Genomic DNA, 24,672 nt, shown 5'->3' with positions numbered 1-24,672 from the left:
CTAGGGGGACAACGCTTTAGCGGACGCCGACGCCGACAACGACAACGACGCCGACACAGACGCCGCCGCCGCCGACACCGCCGACAAATAGTAACCCCTATATGTCACCTTTTCAAGGCGACACAAAAACCCTGTGACCTTGACCTTTGACACAGTCAACTTAAAATCAATAGGGGCCATCTACTGGTCATTAACAACCTCAATACCAAATATGAAGACTGTGAGTCAAAGGAATCTTAAGTTATTGGGCGGAGTCAAAGTCCCTGTGACCATGACCTTTGATCCAGCAACCTCAAAATCAATAGGGGTCATCTTCTAGTCAAGAATAACCTGCATGCCAAATATGAAGACCGTGGGTCAAAGGAATCTTAAGTTATTGGGTGGATAAACTTTTTTATGTCAAGGCCCCTGTGACCTTGACCTTTGACCCAGTGACCTCAAAATCAATAGGAGTCATCTACTAGTCATGACTAACCTCCATGCCAAATATGAAGACTACGGGTCAAAGAAATCTTAAGTTATTGGGAGGACAAGCTTTTGTTAGTCACAGCCCCTGTGACCTTGACCTTTGACCAAGCAACCTCATAATCAATAGGGATTATCTACTAGTCATGACTAACCTGCATGCCAAATATGAAGACTGTGGGTCAAAGGAATCTTAAGTTATTGGGCGGACAAGGAAAAACCGACAGACGGCCGGACAGGGAGACGGACGGGGAGACGTCCGGACGGACAAGCTGATTCCAGTATACCCCCCCTTACAACTTCATTGTGCAGACGGCCGGACAGACAAGCTGATTCCAGTATACCTCCCTTACAACTTTGTTGTGCGGGGGTATAATTATTGTTCTTTTGAAATGTGTATCAATTATTGATCGACAGATAAATATCAACGATACATCGATATTGTCTGAGACTATCAATGACAGCTCTATTGAAATGACAGGGCTGAAAATTAAATAATAAACCTTTTTACAAAACATTTATACAGCATACCCACTCAATTACAAAAGTAAGTAAAATATGTATCCTTTATTTAACTTTTAATGGAGAATTTAATTAGATTTATTTTTTCTACTTTGACATTTGAAGCCATTCTGATTTGTTTACTGAAAAAATAACACTATGCGCCCACTGAGCAGATAACCGACTGGTAGATAGGTCAGAGGGGGACTAAAACTCAATGTGTCAGAACGAATCATAACACTCTTAACACATTATCTTTATAGTAAGTTATATATATATTTCTTAATGAAAATTATTTTACTAGAGATTATGCATCTAGAATGAAAATATATTTGAATTGTCTCCAACAGATTAAAAACCAATAAAAGACAATTATCAGACACCCAGTAAACAAACATTTTTAACATATTTGAGGACACATGGTATAATTTTTCTGTGTTTTTGGACTGTGCATGGCAAATGGCATATTAAAATTTAGTCCATATCCTGATAATTACAATTTACTGGTTTAACTTTCTCTCACAACACTGACTTGCATTTTCTAATTTGCATAATTTCTGCCTAAGACACAAGTTTGACATTATCCAGATACAGATTAATAAATTATTAAACAACCTGTGGCAAAATCAAGAAGTCAAAGGCCACTGAGGCCTGCTTATGGCTTGCCCCGCTTTAATACACAACATGGGTATATTTTAAAGGTACAGAAATAAAATAAAAAAAATAAATTAAAAAAATATACCTATCAGTAAAATTTCCAGTGTCATTTGTCGTTCATGGGTGCCCCAATTTTGAATTAACTTAAATAATAATAATTGGTGAGGTATATATGAAGCAATAGCAATTTTTCATTTCTGCTCATCTGTTTGATTGAAAATGGAAACGTGCATAGAAATACCAAATGACACCTACAGATCAAAACTATGAGAAACAAAATATGGACTGAATAATGCTTTTGTTTGTTTGTTTGTTTGTTTCATTTTATGCCTTTTCCCAACAGTATTTCAGTCATATAGGCGGGTAGTTTCCTTAGACCATCGTTCCTGGAGAGTTACACCAGTACTTGACTACCTTCCTCCGTGCTAAACTACCAAAGCATCTCCCGGGGATCTAATCCACGCCAGAGAGGTAACTGGATTAGAAGTCATCATCTCAAACCCCTCAACCACGGCGGTAATGCAGTTTACGTAGCCCATTATTTTTATGTCTTCCTGAAAAATTTCTCATTTTCTTTTTTCAAGTTTTATGTTTATCAGAAAATGAAATAAGTAATATATTCAATCACTTGAACATTGCTTTTAAAATTAAAACAGATTTTACCAATGTGAAAAAAAAGCTTCAAAATCAAATCCGCAGTTTAACTGTTTATGTGAATATGTCTAAGTATATTTGGACTATCTGTCTTCCCTGTTCTTTAAAAAGGCCTAGGCTTTACCTATTTTCTTTTTAAGTTAAAGATATAAAGAACATCTTTTAACTACTATGCACCCCATTTTTAAATGAAAATCTAATATTCAGTGGGTACATGTACCCTTATTTTCGAAATTGAGTGGGCATGGTGTCAAGAATAATAACGCGAAAATACGTGACGAAAGGATTATCGCTAAATTGTCACGAGATATATGAAGAGTTATATTTAGAGAAAAAGTTGAGACGCAAATATTGAAGTAATTGTTATATTTTCAAGTGTTTCTTGAATTTATACCACTAATTGTGTGATTTATTTCAAATTAATTCATAAAATATAATTTGTTTGTTTACCTGAGTTACTTCCCTTGACGACTCTTCAAGTAAGTTTAAATAGCGGCAACTTTTGAAATCCGCGGATACAAAAGTGCTAACGCGATATGATTTATTTTTCTAGAGTTACAATATGAGAAATGGTCCCTAAAGCTACTATCACATTGAGTTTTCATACTAAAGATTTATTTCTAGGCGAATGAAATGTCTAACACTTAAATCTAAAAAAATCTTGTTATATCACCTGGGACATAAGATCTGGGACATAAGATATCTTATATCTTATGTCCCAGATATCACGGACTGGAACTATTCTATCCAATAACCAATATTAATGATAATATAAAAAAAAACTATTTACTATAAATAAACACGTTTTTTTATATTATATGGGGGTATATTTTGCATATTATCGTTAATATTGATAAAATTTCAAGTTTCTGTGAAAATCTGTGGTTATATCTAGCAGCAGAGACTTTATTACTTTTTATTTAAATATAGCTCTGTGATAGCAGTAGCTATTCAAACTCAACAAAATGTTTACAAAATTATCCTAGATATTTATGAAATATTTTGTTTTCTTTGGGATATAATATGTCCCAGATTGTATAAGAGGTTTTATTGATCAAAACTATGTTGTAGTTCATATCAGTTTTATTATTATTATTTTTTTGTCTTTCTAAGTTTTAAGATTTTTTTTAAGTAATGTACCGGTAGTCGGTTGAGGTAGGTGTCAGTAATTGTGCACAACATGCTTCAAGCTGAACTTGGATACTGGGTGATTTTATTTTGCCAATAGATTGTTCAAATGAATCCCCAATAGATGTCTGTAGGCACAAGAGCACTTACAATGTACCGTAGCCCTAGAAAACATTCTAAATTTCAGCCTACAACAAATGGTTACTTCTCCCAAGTAATGCAAACTCTTGAGTTGAGATGCAACATCAGCTCTGTTACTCTTCTTTATAAAATCCAACACAATCTTGTGAGGGTTGACCATCACCACCTGTCCTGGCACCCAATAGAAAAACCAGAACTACCTGATGTTTACTCAAGGACACAGTATCACTCATATTCATTTTTTCCCATTTGTCTGTAGAATGGTCTACCTGTGTCCTTACAGGCTGGCCTATTTACTTGGCAGCTACATCCTTTCTACCAGTTCTAAGTCAGTATTGTCTCAGACTTGTAGTTTCTTTTAACTTGCTCTTGCCTATCAAATTGCATCTAATATATTTGTTATAATAGCTATTCCCACACAACAAGCTCACGTTATGATATTTAAGCACTATGATGTAGATGTAAAGGCTTATTAATTCATTGAAGCTAGGTTTGGAATGTAAGGATATAGACATGCCAGACACACATTAAATACATGTAATATAATTTCATGTTAATGCACAAGAAAAATCTATCTGATATAATTAACCTCTTGGTGAAATAAGTCACAATGTACTTTCAAACAATTAATACCAAAAATGTATATCCCTGTCAATGTCCTTTTGTAGTATTTAAAAGCTGGAATTAGGAAGACAATTTTAGTGTATCAGTTGAAATATGCCACTTTAAACAGACCGTCAGTATAATAATAATAACAAAGGACATTAAATGTGTTTTCTTATATAAGTTTATAGAACTTATGTAACCCAAAAGCAGGTTCAAACATGACTCCAGTGACATGATCTAAGTAACTTTTGTAGAAGACCACAAAGTGATGCAACATCCCAAATATCTGAGCTTTGGGTATTGTAGTTACTGAGAAGATTTTTTAAAGACCATCATTTTAAGGTATATTTTCAGCTCATGTGACCTACTTATACATCAGACTGGAACCATTTACATAACTTTTGTAGGGGGCCAAAATCTATCATATAATTTGGAAGATGTTCCTCACCTGTATAAGGATGCACACTGGACTAGACATCATGCAATGACAAAAGTTCACCTCTGAGCACAAATTGCTAAAGTGAACTAAAAACAAGCTAAACAACTGGATTTGATTGTCAATTTTATTCATTATTTCTCCTGTATAGGTTTCAATACAATGTATATTAATGGTAAAATAAATGCACCAAAGGACAAGATTACAACCCTGTAACCAAAAAATAAAACAACAAAAACAAAACAGCATGAATCATGTGACCAAAAAGCCTGTCTTTTTTTTCATTGACTTCATTTTTTTATCAACCTTTCATAAACCTTTTGAACTTTAATAAAGCATAAATAGTGCATATTTCATGTCATTTATCATTTATAAAGTCAAACATTACCAGAAAAAATAAGTTGAGTATATATATAAGTAGATGGCTACATTTGATTTGACAATGATCATGTTTTTTCATGAAAAGATATAAAATTATATGCCAAAGAAATTATGGAATGCAGATTTTATCATCTGATAAAACAATTTCTGAAACATTACAATTATAACAATTTTACACTGGCTGAATGGTAACTGTGTTAGGCAGGAACAAGGCTCTGCTGCATTTAATGCTAAACAGTTACCCAAGAGCCAGATATTCCTGTCAGCAATAATAGCCTGTGTTTGATTCTTTTCTTGCATATCACATATAAATTAAACAAGTAGTTGGAAAAATAAAATTGTTCACTTCTTTTTTTCTTATAATATTATATTGTAGCACCAGTAGCTTATAAATTTAAATTGACAACTTCATTCAGAAAATGAGAATGAGTAGAATAACATCATCCTAAGTATAAGACTTATTCAGTTACTGATAAAGGTGCCAGAATGATATCCTTCATGTAAGATGAAATTTTTCAGCACTGGTGAAAACATCAGAAAATCCAGTCTGATAATATGATATAAATATATAAGATAAGTACTTTCCTAAATGTATTATAAAATTGATTATAATCAACTCTGTTTGTGGTAAACAATAACCTGAGATTCTGTCTATAAATAAATGTTCCATAAATGAAATCAATGCAACAAAATATTTAAATATTCCATAGATCAAATCAATTTTGTACATGTATTTTGTTTCTAATTATAATGACATGCTCTTAATGAAAATTTGTGTTATATGGTATAATGGAAAGCTGTATACATGTATCTTACATATACATGTATATATATAACATCTTTAATACCGGTATTCTCTTTATTTTAAAAATAACTATTAAATTTTGATTTAATGCCAAGTGTAATCTCACAATTACATAATGACTTCAAGCAGTAGATTTATACCCAAATTATTACATTATTACAGGTACACATTACAGGTACAAAAACACCTGTAATCTGATTGGATAGGTCTTAACATTAACCAAGAATAAAATTTACAGAGGTCAAGGGCAATGGGCCTAACTCCCAGTGTTTACAGTTTTATGTAAATTGGCTGAATGACTATCCAATAGCTACACTGGGATAAAATAATCATTGCTTGACCTTGGTTACATGCAAAAGCAGTTAAAAAAAACACACATAGATTAGTTTGTGATACTGTTAGTAATCAGTTGACTAAGTTACGAATAGGAAAAGTTTTTCACTGCTAAACAGTGTACAGCTAATTAAAGACCAACTTAGTTATAAACTTAAGTAACATATAAGTAGTGAGCTGGGAATGAAATATTTACATCAAACTAAATATGTTGTAAAACACTTTTGATAAAAATGTAAATGTAAAACATTCAAAATTAACAAAAAGAAAATGCAAATTCACATAAAATGCAAATTCACGTAAAATAAAATTGAGACTTGAAAATTAAACAAAAAACAACCTTTATTCCGTACACTTTCAAATGACCAGAAATTTTCCCGTATCCAAATTATACTATATATTAAATAAAGCACCTTCTTATGGTATCACAATTCAATGGAATATGTATGTAAGGCACAATAGTGTCAAGTTTAGTCCCAACTATTATAATCACATTATCACAATTTGTTACTTTGGTCCCAACATTTGCTCTGGTTTCACCCAGCTATCAAACTGTTCATCTGTTAAATATCCTAATTTCAAAGCTGCAGCTTTCAGAGTGGTCCCATCTTTATGTGCAGTTTTGGCTATTTCAGCTGCCTTGTCGTACCCTATATGAGGATTTAAAGCTGTGACGAGCATCAGTGACTCATTGAGCAATCTTCCTATAACATCTCGATTAGCTTTTATACCATTCACACAGTTCTTAGTGAATGACACACTAGAATCAGCCAGTAGACGTACAGATTGAAGTACATTACTGACCATCATTGGTTTGAAGCAGTTCAGTTCAAAATGGCCATTACTTCCACCTATTGTCACAGCCACATGATTTCCCATCACCTGAGCTGACACCATGGTAATAGCTTCACACTGTGTAGGATTCACCTTCCCTGTAATACAGATAGTAATATTTCAAGAACACATTGTATTTGTACTGTCCTCAATAAACTTTTTGGGGTTTTTATTGTTTTTTTTTAAGGAGAAGAAAAGTATGATTATAAATTTCACTTTATTATTGAAATCAAAAGTTATTTTCCTCTTTTACCTGAAATTTAAGCAAATTATCTAAACTGCAATATATGTAATCAAATCTAATATCTTCATTTCAAACGGAAAATGAATAAAATACCTGGCATGATACTGCTTCCTGGTTCATTCTCTGGCAGACTTAGTTCACCTAGTCCACACCTGGGTCCAGAACCCAGGAACCGTATATCATTGGCAATTTTCATAATGCTTGTAGCCACCACATTTAAGGCACCATGGACTTCTAACATAGCATCATGGGCAGCAAGAGATTCAAACTTGTTTGGGGCAGTTACAAACGGTATATCTGCAGAACAAAAATATGAAAGATATTGTATTAGACTAATTTTGATGAAAAGTGACAAAGACTCTGAACATTATAGAGCAAAGTTTGATTAAACTCTTGGATGGGCATAATGTAATTTTGAGTGAAAACAAAAAATGAAGTGAAACAATATCAATATTTTGTACACCTTTTATGGTCAGAGAGAAAGGAAAAATGTACCTGTGTATTTTGCTACTTCTGCTGCTATTTTTTCAGCAAATCCTATTCTAGTATTCAAGCCAGTGCCAACTGCAGTACCCCCTGAAATACATGTAAGTAAATAATCCCTACTTGTTTAAATCAAAACTTATGATGACATGTTTCATGAAAACTGTAGAAAAAATAACACCTTTCAAACCTACTTTGCATTACATTTCCACAACTGGATCCATCAGCATAAAACATATTAGTCAGATATAAATCAGCATCATATCAATATGTTGATGTTAAACTAGTCAAATCTGCAAATTTAGTTGTTTTTTTTTAAACTTTCCTAATAAAACATGAAAGAAATAATGCTTTAAAATAGTTATTAGTAGACAGACAATATATTTGTATAAACAATTATATATGTAATACAAATGTACTCTAAAAATATTTTAGTAAAGAACACAAACACACATATGCAGCACTAATATGCAATTTCACTTGTTTCAGTTTTAAGTTACACAGACAATGAAAAGATCATATGCAACTTTCCAGCTTTACTGGTGGAGGAATTAATCAGATGCAACTCCATGCACTATCTCAGTCACAAGGATGGAGTTGGATATAAGTTAGGTGGTTGGCTTCCTCATATAAAATAATTCATAGTCCCTAACTTGAATCCAATCTGGCAATGGTAATGATATCTCAGATTCAAAGTAAGTGAGCTGCACCACTTAGTTATAGACTGATGCATGACTGAGTGGTTAACGAGTTGGACTAGTAATGTAAGGATTTCTAGCCACATCTGTTGAAACCCTGTTAGGGAAAAGCCATTGTTTCCTTGAGCAAATAAATTTACACTCATTTCTCAGTACTGGTTGGTTCAAGGAATGGATTTGAGAGTGTGTCTATAAGCTTATTGTTTCCTACACAATCATACTAAAATAAATTCTGTTTAAACTAAATATTATCAACATCAAGTATATACAAGGAAAACCTTACCAGCAGCCAGTTGATAAAGTCTAGGTAGTGTAGTCTTCACTCTGTCTATACCATTTATTATCTGTTGTACATAACCACTAAACTCCTGACCTAATGTCAATGGGGTAGCATCCTAAATTATTAAATCATTGTGTAAGAATGAAAATGCTCACAGCTACATTTAAATTGATCTTTCAAGATGGGTTTTCATTTATATAACAAAGAAAAAAATTACAGCATAGTAAGACAATATTTGTTGGACAGAGACAAAAAGCCCCAAAGCTGGGCCATGTAAAGGAACCATGACCTTTAATTTTCAACGAATGCCAATGGATACCAAAATAAGGAGTGTTACAAGAATAAAGAAACATTAACAAACACTTTCTTATATTCTCTGCATGCCCAATTATTTCAACTTTTATCACTTATCTATCTCTTCATTTCTGTATTAAGGTGGCTAAGATATATTATACAATTACATTATAATACCTGTGTATGAGTTCTCCCTATTTTCACAAGGTCTTTAAACTCTTCACATTTTGATTTTAAAGCATCATGTAACATCTGTAACCCTGGTAACAACCTCTCATGTATCTCCATAGCAACTGCTATATGCATTGCTGTTGGGAATGTATCATTAGAACTCTAAAGATTAAAAGAGATCTGTTAACATCATTGTAATGTAATAAGTTTACAGCTTTAGTGTACTCAAAACCTGGAAATTATGCTATTTTTATGATTTATTGTCAGTCTAACTTGTACATTTATGCCAGCTCAGCTCATGACCGATAGTTAGCAACATTTAACCGGCTTGAGTAGAAAATGCTTACAACAGGAATGTTGACGGTCATTTATTTAAATAAGCCTAATGCTGAATAAACAAATAATTGCAGTCAACAGTTAATGGCAAATTTAATACATGTATATACTGGCATTGTTACCTGGCTCATGTTAACATGATCATTGGGGTGTACAGGTGATTTACTGCCCAGTTTTCCTCCTAGTATCTCTATAGCCCTGTTACTGAGTACCTCATTCATGTTCATATTACTCTGGGTACCTGAGCCGGTCTGCCAGATAACAAGTGGAAAATGTTCATTTAGTCCTCCCTTCAATACCTTAAATATAAAATTTTAAACATCAAATAAAACGTGTACTGTGTCTAACTATACTTAATCAAAATGTTTAAAAGCTTGATGTAAAAAATATTTTACAATATTCCAGTTTCATATTTGACAGCATGGCAATCTAAAAGGTGGGGATTTCATAGAACAATTAAAAGCAAGTAGAAAAAAATCTATTCACAAAATCTTTTTTCTAAATGAAAACTAAAATATTTTTGTGCAGGATTATAAACATTAAAAGCATATGGATGTTGTTTTACTATCATCAATGGTATTAACTTCTAAAAGCAAGGGTCAATGTAACAAATCAGAAAGTGTGTTATTACACTGCCTATTTAACAAAAATGCTATTTAAATTTTTTTAGAATTTTGCGTGCAACACTCCATGTCCCTTCACCTTTGACTATAAACACTTGCTCATCTGAATGTAAACATAGTGATCTTGATAAAGATTAACAATATTGTTTCAAAAGTGACAACCTCAAAGGGCATTTTCAATAGGCTAGCAAAACAATTTATTTTTAAATAGTGGCCTCATATGAGAGATTAGCAACATAAAGAACATTTAGTTGGACAAATTAAGGCCAGAAAAAAACCCAAATATATACAGTTTTTCTTCATCACAACCCAAATATGAGACATATTCTTTAGTATATGGATGTCTGGATGATACTTGGCCACAAACATAACAAATACAGTAACATGAGCCAACCTCAATTTCTTCTGTGAAGAATAATATAGAACGAGTCAAGCCCTTCCTTGACTAAAGCTACCAGTATCCTCAATGAAAAGGCAAAACAAAATAAAATATGTTCTATATCATTTGCTTTCTGTGTATCAAAATTAAAGTCGTCACAAAAATTGACTTGCATACATATTAAGTATCATTCAGTGAATTACTAAATTCAAAATGTATTGGTCAACTTTTGGCATATAATAACCTTTAAAGTCATGAATGGTGACATGTCTGGGGTTTGTACTCTCAGTGCCAGAAAGGGCATGACCCTCATTACGCACAGAATACATGTACACACAAACATACAAACACACACATACAGAACATTCTATACATTTTTGATTCTATAAACAGCAATTTAACTGTTATTAAAATATGCAGTGCAAAGCTAGTGACAACAACAGGAAATTTAACATGACCCACTGCCTAGCAGGGGCCATACTCAACTTATTCTTATTTCTTAAGTCAAATGCATCGGAGGAAGATGTTGTAGTAACTAGTAAAGAATACTCCTAAGAAAGTTATTTCCATGTACAAAATATAACTCAAATTTCACATTTGACCTTGATGGTCAAAGTCAACTAAAGGTCAAGGTCACAACTGTATAATCATCATTCAGTTTTGTCATATGTGTTCTTTTGTCCAAGAATGTATCAAAACCATAAATAACAAATATATGACAATGTAAGCAAAGTTCAATAATTTGACCTTAAAAGGTCAATTAAAAATCAGTGCCATATCAGAATATTTTAACATTTTGGATTTGCATTTTAATTTATTTATTTATTTATTTTTATTTTTTTTTGACAATTTAAGAAATTTCAATAATTTGACCTAGGCAATGTCAATTAAAGGTTAAGGTTAGTTTTGAATTATTTTATAATAACTGATTTTAACATACTGGTTACTTTGTCCCAATTATAAATCAAATCAGTAAATAAATAACAAAATCAGTAAATAAATAACAAATTAATAACAATTTAAGCAAATTTTAATAATTTGACTATCAAAGTTAAATAAATGTCAAGGTCATCTCTGAATTATTCAACATATGGGTTTCGCCATAAGGGTTTCTTTCTCCCAGTATGAATTAAATCTGTAAAAAATAACAAAGATATGACAATCTAAGTCACCTGAATTCAATATTTGACCTTAACAGTCAAGGTCATTTATAGGTCAAGGTCATATTTGAAAAATTGCAACTAAGGATAACCTGATGAAGTATATAGTACCCAAAACCGGTAGTTAAAATAAATATAGAAACCGACCTGGTGTTTTGATGTGTTGTTCTCCCCTCCCAATCTTTAATTTATTGTTAATTGCAACTTATGTCAGTTTTGTTATCTTGTCCAAGCATAAATCAAATCCATAAATAAATAAATAAATAACATATGGCCAATTGTAGCAAAATTCCAAAATTTGACCTTTAATGTCAAGGTCAAATTAAGGCTAAGGTCAAGACTCAAGTTCAATTAAATGTTCTTTAAAGTCTTGTCCCAAGCATGAAGACAACAATTCATTACTTACAAAGTTACAGCCAATTATAGCAAAAAGAACAGTGAAATTACATTAATTTGACCCTCAAGGTCAAAATTATTTATTAGTCAAGATCAAATTGAGTATGATCTCCTTAAAGACATTGTCTTTAGGGTTGTTAGATTAAACTATAAAGACAATCCAATTTTAGACTAATTTAAGCAAAAAAAAACAAGCAAAATTCAATTAAATGTACAGGTCATTGATTAGTGAAGGTAAATATTAATTTTAACTACTTGAAGGTCTTGTCCAAAGGAATATTGTGTCCAAGTATGAAGACAATCCATTTATAAATAATAAAGTTATAGCCAATGATATCATACAGTCAAGCCAAAGTTAAACATTTACCTTGACGGTCAAGATCATTATGAATCAAGATCATGACCAGTCTGGTCTTCTTGAAGGCCTTGCCCAAAAGGTTTTTGTGTTCAAGAATGATAAAGTTTCTGGGCAGCAATGGGAAGGGGAATGACAAGCAAACTGTAGCTATAGCTCGGAATTTTTCTTTGAAAAAGTCAAGCTAACAAATAAGGAGAAGTATATACTATTCCTGAAGAAAATAGCAAAACATACTTGATTGTCTATAAGTGCATAGTTATTTATAAATATTACTCTACAGGATATCTTTATTGACTAGCAACAAGTGTAAACCATACCTAAAAAAACTCCGTAACTACAGTAAATATAGCTCCTAAGATACATGTACTGAAGTATAGAGAAACATAAAGTTAACAAAACCATTCTAAAAGGTATGCAAATATTTGTATACAATCTATATTTTCAACTGCCAATTTTTTATTATTTATGGTAGAAATCTAAAGATTACTTACAGTTAACCAATTACTTATTCTTGTAAATGAAAAACAAATCAATATATGAAAAAGACACACCAACAAAGAAGCATATGCTAGTGTAAGCTATTAACAGAGATCTCTATAACACTAGCTAGGTCATTACCTCCTCTGCTGCCTCTTGAATGGCTTTAGATAGATCTCGTTTTAAACCAAATTCTTCATTTACTCTAGCAGCACAACACTTCAGAATAGCTAGAGCCTTTATCACTGGTATCTATAAAAATCATCATTATAATTATCAATAAACAAGCTACCTGCTTTAACATTTCATGCTGTTATAAAATCTTCTATACAACATATATATTATTATAACAAAACAGATATCAAATAGCTATATTAATTATGTAACACATGTTAGTGTATTTTGTCTTCACTTTATTTAGTTTATACAAAATTTATCATGGTTTGAATGTATAGGAAGCAAAAATAACTACAATGTCTAAGGCAGATAATTAAATGGAAAAAAACACAATATACATTGATATGCAAATCTCTAAAAATAAAATAAAGAGCGAAACAAAAAATCTATTTCAAATTTTGATGTTTTTTTTAACTTACTGGCATCTGCTCTGATGGACCACCAATGTCGAAATTTATCAATGACCGAGCTGTGTTAGCACCATAGTATTTGTTAGCTGGAACCTGTATCTCTCCAAAACTATCAGTTTCTATGCGATACATACCAGCATCACCTAGCCCTGTCTGCATATTGAAAAATAAATATAAGGTATACTGACTGACAAACATTGTGCTTGAGGGTACTTCTGTGTAAAATTTTGAAACATGTCTTTTACTATAGTCTTTTGGTTGATTATCAAAGGTGTTGTAACATAGAATGTTTCTGTGATTTATATAAATACTGTATGTGTCACGGTTCAGAACTGTTCACTATTTAGGGGAGAAGATGTGAATGTGTCTGGATAGTTCAGTAATGATGTACAGAATGGTATCCCGAGAGTGTCAGGTTCGAGTCCCGGTCAGGCTGCACATTTTTCTCACCCTGTGATATCTGTTAACAGAATGAAATGTTCCAGATTTACTCTATTTCATAATTCAACCAAATATTTTGTAAACTACAGGCTGCAGAGATCGATAAAGCATTTGTAAGGGGGAAAAAAGTTTTTTTTATTTAAAAATAATCTTCTCAGAGTGATTAACATATTTTTTTCTTAAAAATCTGGAACCAAAGTGATCCCTCGGAAGCATTAATCAGAACAAAATCACCTAAGAATTGCAGACTCGGTTTGATTGAGTCTGTACATGACGGATAATGAATAAGTGCAACATCCCTCATGCCCCCTAGCACCGGCTTGAGCGGTACTCAATTCTCAACACTTAATAGTGCTGGCATCAATGATCCCGAAGGACCAGAAAAATATAACAACACAGAAGTGAAGTACGGGGCAACTTTTTACAGCTGCCACACGGCACTTGACACCTGCTGTTGTGAAGAATTCTTTTTTAGTAAATGAAGTTTGGCTCATTCAGACAATCAAATTCTATAAAAACAAGAGGGCCATGATGGCCCTGAAGTCGCTCACCTGTATAGAGGCCCCCAGAGCGGGGCCAGTTTAAACCCCAGGGGTTTTATTTGAACAAACTTGGTAGACACCCAGTAGAATATGTTTCATGCTAAACATCTAAGGTCTAGCTCGTTGGGTTTTTTAAAAGAAGATTTTTTTCAAGTTTTTTCTTTACACATATAATTAAAAACAATGACACACCTGGGGCAGGGCCATTTTTGACCCCAGGGCTTTTATTTGAATAATCTTTGTAGACACTTACTAGAAAATGTTTCATGCTTAATATCTAAACTCTAGCTATTCGGGTTTTTTCAAAGAAGATTTTTAAGTTTTTGCTATACACATAAAAAAAAATAAAACGAAAATGATCAATGTCCCCCGGGGCGGGGCCAATTTTGACCCCAGGGCTTTTATTTGAACAAACTTTGTAGATACTCACTAGAAGATGGTTCGTGCTTAAAGGGGCAACATTCGCTGCCGCGGCAGCGAATATTTGTGGGTGTGACTAATCAGTGATGTAAAACTGTCTGTTATAAACCCTGAACTATAAATAGCATGCAGTGTTAACCTGCAGAGAGAATGTAAACAAAAACAGCTGATTTTACACAGGAGAGGTTTAATGAATGTTTTATATAACTCAAAGATTAATTAAAGACATTATCAAGTCATCTTGTCCAGATATTATTTTTGAAGTTGTTTTCTTTTTTTTTCAATGGATTCATCAAGTCAGACAATTATATAAAAATCCAAAAGATGTGCCTTACATGGGGCATTTCTTTTAGGAACAACCTGCTAAAAATGTTCTTGACAGGAATTTAAAATATTTTTAAACTGTTAATGTATAAAAATTTTATGCATATGCAACATTTAGTTTGATTTGTGAAATGTAATTTTTGACTACAAGATATTTACAGCAAAATACAGTGTAAATGAAATATACCTAGAAGTTACTTTTACTGTAACCATTTAAATACAAGTTAAATTAGTACTTTGAAATTTAAAAAAAAATCATAGATTAATGGATCATTGTAAATTTGTTGGATTTGATAAAGCAAGTCAGTAAAAGTTATTGTTTTATTCAGCATTTCAATGTGTTGTCTGCTGAAAATCTCCCTCCCTGAAATATACATTGTCTGCTACAAATCTCTCTCCCTGAAATAAACACTGCCACGTGCTTCTGTTTACTACTGAAGGTTCATGACCTGTAATGATCAAATGGCTCCTCCCAGGGAAATGCAAATTTCAAATTTGACAGCCAGTATTTTTTTCCAGAAGTACACTTAAAAAAGTTATATTTTGAATAATTTTGGTCAATCTTTATCAAAAATATCTATGCCTACAAACATGCCAAGTGTTGTTTTAATGCATTTGGTAATTAATTTTAAATCTTTGAAAAAGGGTCCCTGAAGTGAAGCATGCATAAAATTAATAAGAAACCTGCCCTAGCGCCATCTGCTGGCTTTTATAGTCCAGTTGGGCCTTTAATATCTAAACTCTAGCTATTTGAGTTTTTTTCAAAGAAATTATTTAAGTTTTTGCTATACACATATTAGGAAAATCAATGACCCTGGGGCGGGGCCAATTTTGTCCCCAGGGCTCTTATTTGAACAAACTTGGTAGACATCCATTAGAACATGTTTCATGCTAAATATCTTAGCTCTAGCTCTTTGGGTTCTTTAAAAGAAGAATTTTTAAGTTTTTACTATATGCATATCAGGAAAATCAATGACCCCCTGGGGCGGGGCCAATTTTGACCCCAGGGCTTTTATTTGAACAAACTTGGTAGACACCCATTAGAAGATGTTTCATGCTAAACATCTTAGCTCTAGCTCTTTGCGTTCTTGAAAAGAAGATTTTTTAAGTTTTTACTATATGTATAAAGGGAAAATCAATGACCCCCTGGGTGAGGCTAATTTTGACCCCAGGGCTTTTATTTGAACAAACTTGGTAGACACTCACTAGCAGATGTTTCATGCCAAATATGTAAGCTCTAGCTCTTTAGGTTTTTTAGAAGAATATATTTAAAGTTTTTTCTTTCAGTTGCCATGACAACCAGAGTTCTGCATGGAATTAAATTCTTTGAACAATTTTCAAAGGTGACCACCAAAGGAACATTCCTGTGAAGTTTGGATGAAATTGACCTAGTGGTTTATGAGGAGATGTCATTTAAAGTAAAAGTTTACGGACGACGGACGGACGAAAAGCGATCACAAAAGCTCACCCTGTCACTTTGTGACAGGTGAGCTAAAAAATAAAAAAAGTAATTACTGAATGTTCGTGTTTGTGTGGTTTGTCTGTTTCCATAAAAAATAAGGAAACTTTCGTGGTACGAGCTAAATAAGGTGCGAATTGAAAAATCTATCGCGAAAACTAATAACTTTCAATTATTTGCTTTAGAAAATTGTACGTATTTAACACATATAGCTTGTTATGTTTCTCCATACATCATGGTAGTAAATAAAAATAAAACATACAACTGACATGCTGTGATTCTGTCAGGAAAATGATTAAAAATTTACGATGCCCTTCAGGAACTCTTCTTTGAAGATAAAAATAGTGTCTCACATGATTATCATTTCTATTTCCGGTAATTTTTAAAGAAACGTCAAAATGTCATCAGATAGATTAAATGTGTTTCCAAGTCGTATGTAAGTTTAATGATGAAACTTTTTGTTTGCTATATTGTATCATCAACCAAGTAGAGTGCTTTATTTGTCTAGATTCAAATAATTAAATTATTCAGGACTGAGCTTTAACTTGAGCTTTCTACTGTCTACTCAACCCTGGGTTCAATAAATTTTATGTATTGTAATTTTGTTTTTTTGTAATATGGAAGAAGAAATAAATGTTGTTTAAACCAAAGAATTTAATGGAAGCTTAGTTCGACAAACCTTAACCCTATAGGTGTTTCAAGTTTAAAACTCCTTTGCATCTGAGACATGCATCCCCATTTTGTTCTTGAGCCTGGACTGCTAAATTAGAATCTATACCAACTACCCACTGGATAAGCACTCAAAATAAATAGACTTGTCAAAGAGACATCAAGAGAATTTTGGACGGGCGATGGCTTTTTCTTACGATTTGACAATATGAAAAAACAGTCTGTCAAACAGGTCTAATACTTCAAGCCAAATTAATTAGATTAGGCGCCTCAGTGAATTGATAAGCATAGTGTTTACATAACATAATAATGTTGTAACAAAATGTATAAAAAAATACATTATAATATATGAATAAAGATGCCATGTAAAGACAATTTAGGTACAAACAGACTGTTGAGATAATATGAAATTAAACAAATCCTATGGCTATGAACAGGGAAGTTGATAAAAATAATTGTTCATTGGTTATTTTCAGTTTTAAAGGTTTCATTCGTTATTTCATGCACCCCTTTAATAGGAACAACTCGAAGATAACTATTAAGCCAAAAAGTTGTGTTTTTGTTGTTGTCAGAATACCCCGCCTTTTTATATCATTCAACATTGAGTTACATTGAAAATGTCAGCGCCCAACTAGATACACTGAAAATTTCATTGATAGATTTTTTTATTGTTTTTTGTTTGATTTCCTTTTGAATATTCATGTGTAGTCTATAGGCGCCTGGCAAGCCAAAGCTTTGCAGTTGTGGTCTTTGACTTCCCCATATTATGCTTGTTAGTTTATATTTCAGTTATAAACACCATTTACTATGTACTAAAAAGAAAAACCCTTTTTTTCCAAATATTTTATCAACATATAGCGGCGAATTTGACTGATTGGATGAAAAGATACTGCAGCACTAATCTCCAGTTGTTGGTCACATTATATTATGTTACTCCTGTATGTTAAAAGACTTGAAGTCATGTTATGATTGTGAATGTATGATTGTGTCTGGTTGTTATCTTTGTCATTCGTAGATGAATTTTGAAATTATGAACTTTTATTATTTGGCTCATGTTTCAAACAGGAGACCCACATTTGTAGCTCAAAGGTCAAGGTCACGCTCAACTTGAAAGGACATTTTGCATAAAAATGCATTACAGTATTTACTGTGCATTTCTAGTCAATAGCTGATTCATACCTGGATGGGTTTTAAAATAATTTTCATGTGAAATGATAATAAAGGACAGAAGGTTGAAGTCATCGAAGATGTGTAGAAATCTGTTTGAACACGCAGACTCCAAAAGTCATTAAAATTTAAGAGTCTACTGAGGTTTTTTTTACATAAATAACTTAAAATATTTAAAGGAAAATGGTTTAAATTTTAATTGGTTTTAACTAAAATCTGGCAAAGAATTGCATAAAGAATTATGAGTGAGTATTTTTATAATAGTTTGCATATTTTCCATTTTTGTATTACAGTTGGTCTATGTAACTAAGGATTTCAAATTTTTATGTTTTAAGACTTTTGAACCTCAATGGAGTTCCTTTAAGGTCTAGAAACAAGCCCAAGAGAATTGAAATAGGCTGATTCCTGTTACTATCACTTATTAAGTACATATTCTGATAATCAGTTTGGATGATGCATACTAACTGTATACAATATTGATTATTTTTCCAGGGCTATGGCAAACATGAAGCAGAGGTTGAAGGGAGCTCAGAAAGGTCATAGTTTACTGAAGAAAAAAGCTGATGCATTAACTATGAGATTCCGACAGATTCTAAAAAAAATTATAGAGGTAAACTTAACTCTGTAACTGTAGACACAGTCACACTGATGAGCTTTGTTTAAAATGACCTTTTCACAGAGCAAGCTTATGGTGATCTTTTGACAGTATTAATTGACATGACGTGTGTTGTTCATTGTATGACAATATGTCAAAGAAATTTAAGGATTCTGCCTTAATACAGCAACATTTCATAGTGACACAAGAACCATGCATAAGATTTTTTCAAACTTTGGGAAACACATTTATATTTAAATCTCAAACAAAAGATACAAAAATTAAATTTATTGCCTTAAACCAAAAAACATTTGTCAGAAAATTTTAATAGGTTGTTGTCTTAAACAGAATAAATATAATAGTCTTAAGCTTCTTTTCTAACTTGAATGATATTACATAAATTTGTCAGTAATTTTATTTGTTCTATAATTTTGTTATTATGGTTGTTTTTGTTGTTATAGACAAAGATGAAGATGGGGGATGTTATGAAGGAATCAGTTTTCTCACTAGCAGAGGCCAAGTTTACCTCAGGAGACTTCAATCATGCTGTTCTACAAAATGTCAACAAAGCTCAGCTGAAAGTACGATCAAAGAAGGACAATGTTGCAGGTTAGATTATGTTTTAACTTTATTTTTATGATGTGACAGTTAAAGGTGAAAGTTGACTGTACATGTACACATATTATAGCTTTATATAGATTCCTCTCAATTGCTATAAAGCCTTCTTAATTAGCACAGTATAGAGAGCATAACACTTTAACTGAAAGTTCTGAGTTTTGTACATGTTTATACATGATTATTTGTTTGCCTAAAACAAGATCATATTGTAGTCCAAGAAAATGTCAATTACGACTTGGAAAAATAAATCAATACTGGTACATCATCCAGGAACAGCCTGTAGATATTTGACTGAAATACTGATTTTATTGGTGTCTAGCTCAACTAAAGAAATAACCAATATCACTGAATGTCAAAATCACAAATAGAAGACTGATGATGATGCAGTTTAGAAGAAGGTTCAAACATGTAGTTTACCTTTAATGATAACTTATAAGAAACTATAATTCACAAGAAATTTTGCATTCTTGTTAAGTGCTTCTGTTGATCAGTGTCAACTTTTTTGATTTGTACATTGTTGGTATACAAGGTTTATTTTCATTACAGGTGTACAGCTACCTGTATTTGAACATTTCACAGATGGTGTTGACAGTAAGTTTCAATTAGTCACTCCAAAAGTGAACTATGTATATTTTAAACCTAATTAGATTACATTTTCTTGGCTGTATACATGTATATAAAAGGATGTTTAATGATTTTAGAGGGACTTGTATTCTTCTAAGGATATAACATTTGTTCTTCTTTTCTTTTGTAAGTTTGATACCTACAATGTTTGCTTTGTATATAGTCAATTTGAGTACCAGTGACTTTGTAACATACACTATAGAAATTTGTATGTTCATGTTATCAGCTTCTAACTGATTCTGTTTTGAACCTTTCACAGGTTCTTCTCAATTCAATTTATTTCGTGATGTAGGCCAGACGCCACCACTGGCCTCAACACATCAATGTTCAATACAAAAAACAATTGGTTTGTACACAAGAAGTACATTTGAGAAAAATAAGAAAGATGTAATCATACTACATGTAAATTGTTATGCTGTTAACATGTATGTAAGATGTCAACAAAATGATTGATATTTAAATTCTTAATTGATATTTTCTTATTTCAGGCTATGAGTTGACAGGTTTGTCTAGAGGTGGTCAACAAATTGATAAGTTAAAGAAGAACTATGCTAAAGCAGTAGAACTGCTTGTACAGCTAGCATCTTTACAAACTTCCTTTGTTACACTAGATGAAGTCATCAAAATCACAAATAGAAGAGTGAATGCCATAGAACATGGTACATAACTTTAATATACACAACATAAGTGTATTCATACTTGCTAATTTTGAAAGTTATTTATTTTACATAAATGTTTTCAAGGTCTGCTTGAACTGTATTGTACAGATTAAATAGAACTAACAATTAAACTAGTATTGATTTATTGTTACTGAAGCTTTTTATGATCATTTATTATTGTGAAGTGAACAAAGAAAGTAATTTACATGTTGCAAAGAGCACTTAAAATCCGCGTAAATTACCAAAAAAGGTCAAAATATGCAAAAAGGCATTTACTGTGGTAGTCCACAGTAGGAATATGGTGATAAATAATGCATAATCAGTCATTAAGCACGGAAAACATTATTAAAAAATTATTACTTTAATCAATTTTACTTCTCTTAAAATCTAAGTATATTTTTCTAAAGTTTGATTTTTCTTGAAATATTTTGGCTCATCTGGAGGCATGCAGCTTTTAATTTCAGTGTCACATTAATTATATTCTGCTCACTTGAAAAACAAAATGAGAATTGTCAGCTGTCATTTGTTTCAATATAAGGTCTGACACATTCAAGTTCATTGCTTCTACTGAAATTCTGATATTTTCTGCTAAATCTTGCTAAGCTATGTTGATGATTACTTACCATGCATTATCATTGAGATTTCAACTTATAATTCTAATCATTTTGTTAGTGGATTAATTGATCTTTAGAAATTTGTTTATGAGAACAAAATTCCAATTTTAGACCAACTAACATCATATAAATTAATTGTTATTCAAGCCTAATTGTCTGTTTCAGTGATCATTCCAAGAATAGAGAACACTATATCTTATATCACAACTGAATTAGATGAGAGAGAAAGAGAAGAATTCTTTAGGTATGTCATCTTTCATATGTTGTTTTTTCCTTTATTTCCTTTATTAACTAAGATAAAACATTTTTCCGACAAGTTTCTTGATAAGCTCTCTTCCGTAATTGAAAGATTATTATTTATCATTCCAACAAATTTACATTTAGGCGTATTCTGCCCCGCCTTTGCGGTGCTCTTGTTTTCCTATGTAATGATTAGCATGCAGTTTCAAGGTGATAACAGTTTTGAAAATTAAACAAAATTCGTTCATTGTCATCACTCTTAAATAGATCTTGGTATTTACCATGTACCTGTAAAAATAAATGAGCCGGCGTCATGACAAAACCAGCATAATGCGCTTGCGACCAGCATGAATCCAGACCAGACTGCACATCTGCACAGATTGATCAGAATCCATGCTGTTCGCTTACAAACCCTATTACAAGTAGAGAAACTGATGCGTGGATGCCCAAGCTGGTCTGGATCCATGCTGGTCGCAAATGCACTCTGTTGGTTTTGTCATGGCGTGGCTCAGTATTAATACCTAGTCAAAATTTCAGCCAGTGTTTTTAGCTTACTACAAGTCCCATGTATTTTTACAGATTGAAGAAAATTCAGGAGAAGAAGAAGAAATTACGAAAAGAAGCTGAAGAATTGAAAATTAAATTACGAGAAGAAGGAATAGCCCTCCAGGAGGCAGATAATATACTGGAGGGTGATCGTGATGAAGATTTATTATTTAACTAGCAATAATAAATGGGGGGTACTACACAACTATAAACATCATTCCATGTATGAAAAAAAGGAAAAGCTTTCTCCTTGTTTGGAGTGACATGTGCTAGTGCTAGAATTTTCAAATATTCAGTTATAATTCAGTATAATCAAGACTGTAGAAAAGATTTAGTGATGGAAAATTGTAAGACTGGGGATCTGTGGAACAAGTAATTAAACTAGATTTGTTGCATGTAGGAGGGAGATCTTGCCCCAGGCCATATGACAAACATATACATGTATTGAGAACTTTTTATAAACTAGCATGTAACAACAGTTTCAAGAACGTTTCTTGTTGTGTTATCACATAATTTTGGATGGGGGTTACTTTGTACAACATAGTATTAATCAGCAAATGGTCATTGCTTTGTTGTTTTGATATGATTGTTTTTTTCTTTGGAAAAATGTTTTTTCTTTGAAAAAGCAAAATCAGAAAGTACAGTTTTGCTACATTCAACATGACAGTTCAGTATGAATTATCATGTTCATTAGTTACTGTTGCAAGTTTCATTTCTTTACATCTCAACTACTTTGAAAAACATTACTTGCATTGAACAAGTATGTTCTGACTTGTATTATTTTCTGTTTTTCTTTTCCTTATGCAAACAATGTAGGATTTTTAATCATGATGGTGATGGAGGTTAACTCATTTTTAATGAGTTTCTAATTTAAGATTTCTTTGTTTATAACAGAAAAGCTTACTTTCACCATTGAAATCCATCAATCGTGATGATGTCTGAGAAAATGTATGTTTGTGAAAATCAGTATCTATTTTAATCCATGAACTAAAATGTATGAGGAAAGGTTCCATGGACCCATATTATAAATGAGGAAAGGTTCCATGGACCATGGTGATGTATGAGGAATGGTTCCATAGACCATGATGATGTATGAGGAAAGGTTCCATGGACTGTGATGGTGTATGAGGAAAGGTTCCATGGACTGTGATGGTGTATGAGGAAAGGTCCCATGGACCATGATGTATGAAAAAGGTTTCATGGACCATGATGATGTATGACTGTGTAAGTGAATATCTAGTCTATTGTGTAGCCAACTAGGGTATTTCCATGTAAACTTGCACAAAACGTTTGTTTGTAATCAGTTATAAAATTAAAAATTTTCGTCTGCATGTAGCATTGTTTACCTTAAATTCCATAGAAATATACATATAGAAGATAACATACAGTAGGGAAAAAAGAACATTTTTGTTTAGTATTGAGATGTTTGTACAACAATGAATAATTTGTAATGATTGTATATAGAAATTAATTTTATTAATATATGCTGTGATTTATACATGTACATGTTTATCTAGTGCAAATATATGTCTGTGAAAATAATATTAAATATTGGTAATGTATAGAAATGTTTGTTGAAAGATTTCTTTATACTCCTATTAGCTCGACTATACGAAGAATATGAGAGCTATTGTAGTCGCACCAGCGTCGGCGTCTGCGTTGGTTAATTTTTTTTGTAAATTCAAATATCTCAATTATTGCTTGAGATATTCAATTGAAACTTACAATACTTATTTATAGTAACAATGTTCATCAGATTGACAAGTTGGATAACTCTGCCTACAATATTGACAGAATTATGCCCCTTTTTAACTTAGAAATTTTGGTTAAAGTTTTTTGTAAAGTCAAATATCTCAATTATTGCTTGAGATATTCAATTGAAACTTACAATACTTATTTATAGTAACAATGTACATCAGATTGACAAGTAGGATAACTCTGCCTATAATTTTTACAGAATTATGCCTCTTTATAACTTAGAAATTTTGGTTAAGGTTTTTTTGTAAAGTCAAATATCTCAATTATTGCTTGAGATATTCAATTGAAATTTACAATACTTTTAATAGTAACAATCAGTTTGCAAAATTGCATAACTCTGCCTGTAATATTTGCAGAATTATTTGCCCCTTTGAAACTTAGAAATTATGGTTAAAGGTTAAAGGTCTTCAAAGATATTTACTTTACACATGTACTTAGGGTCTTAATTGGAGAGTCATAATTGTATGTCACTGACCAAGTTCCATAACTCTACTCGCATTTAGGCTGATTCATCTCCCCTTTTCTACTTAGTCTCTTGGATAATGTTTACATGCAAGTTTTACATATCT

The 24,672-nt window shown here is 32.1% G+C and overlaps 2 protein-coding genes across 3 annotated transcripts; one reads left to right on the top strand and one right to left on the bottom strand.

Moving 5' to 3' along the window:
• Window positions 1-4,701: 4,701 nt before the first annotated feature.
• On the bottom strand, window positions 4,702-17,007 carry LOC132714254 (fumarate hydratase, mitochondrial-like). The gene is made up of 9 exons (XM_060697084.1): window positions 16,876-17,007; window positions 13,437-13,580; window positions 12,982-13,092; window positions 9,570-9,746; window positions 9,118-9,273; window positions 8,650-8,761; window positions 7,681-7,761; window positions 7,279-7,482; window positions 4,702-7,039 (listed from the first exon to the last, which is right to left on the bottom strand). Exons 1-9 carry the CDS (start codon window positions 16,882-16,884, stop codon window positions 6,615-6,617), a joined length of 1,419 nt encoding a protein of 472 aa, XP_060553067.1. The 5' UTR covers window positions 16,885-17,007; the 3' UTR covers window positions 4,702-6,614.
• On the top strand, window positions 16,913-23,913 carry LOC132714256 (V-type proton ATPase subunit D-like). 2 transcript variants are annotated; one of them, XR_009623538.1, is made up of 8 exons: window positions 16,913-17,049; window positions 18,942-19,059; window positions 19,506-19,653; window positions 20,209-20,253; window positions 20,775-20,945; window positions 21,725-21,803; window positions 22,379-23,351; window positions 23,384-23,913. XR_009623538.1 is itself a non-coding variant. In XM_060697085.1 (7 exons), the coding sequence occupies exons 1-7, from the start codon at window positions 17,012-17,014 to the stop codon at window positions 22,521-22,523; spliced, it is 744 nt and encodes a 247-aa protein (XP_060553068.1). In that variant the 5' UTR covers window positions 16,913-17,011; the 3' UTR covers window positions 22,524-23,913. The 2 variants fall into 2 exon arrangements, 1 of the variants encoding a protein (XP_060553068.1); XM_060697085.1 differs by having other exon boundaries at window positions 22,379-23,913.
• The last annotated feature ends 759 nt before the right edge of the window (window positions 23,914-24,672 follow it).

Source organism: Ruditapes philippinarum, unplaced genomic scaffold (assembly GCF_026571515.1).
Source record: "Ruditapes philippinarum isolate M1 unplaced genomic scaffold, ASM2657151v2 ctg35_1_1_1_1, whole genome shotgun sequence".
NCBI classification, from domain to species: Eukaryota; Metazoa; Mollusca; class Bivalvia; order Venerida; family Veneridae; genus Ruditapes; species Ruditapes philippinarum.
This window is presented reverse-complemented; position numbering and strand designations above follow the sequence as displayed.

Coding starts and splice junctions, on each gene's coding strand:
- LOC132714254 (XM_060697084.1), bottom strand. Junction 13,093..13,436: donor GTCCATCAGAGCAGATGCCA/GTAAGTTAAAAA, acceptor TGATTTTTATAG/ATACCAGTGATAAAGGCTCT. Junction 9,274..9,569: donor ATCATGTTAACATGAGCCAG/GTAACAATGCCA, acceptor TTTAATCTTTAG/AGTTCTAATGATACATTCCC.
- LOC132714256 (XM_060697085.1), top strand. CDS start 17,012: ATGTCATCAGATAGATTAAATGTGTTTCCAAGTCGTAT. Junction 20,254..20,774: donor TTTCACAGATGGTGTTGACA/GTAAGTTTCAAT, acceptor TTCTTATTTCAG/GCTATGAGTTGACAGGTTTG. Junction 21,804..22,378: donor GAAAGAGAAGAATTCTTTAG/GTATGTCATCTT, acceptor GTATTTTTACAG/ATTGAAGAAAATTCAGGAGA.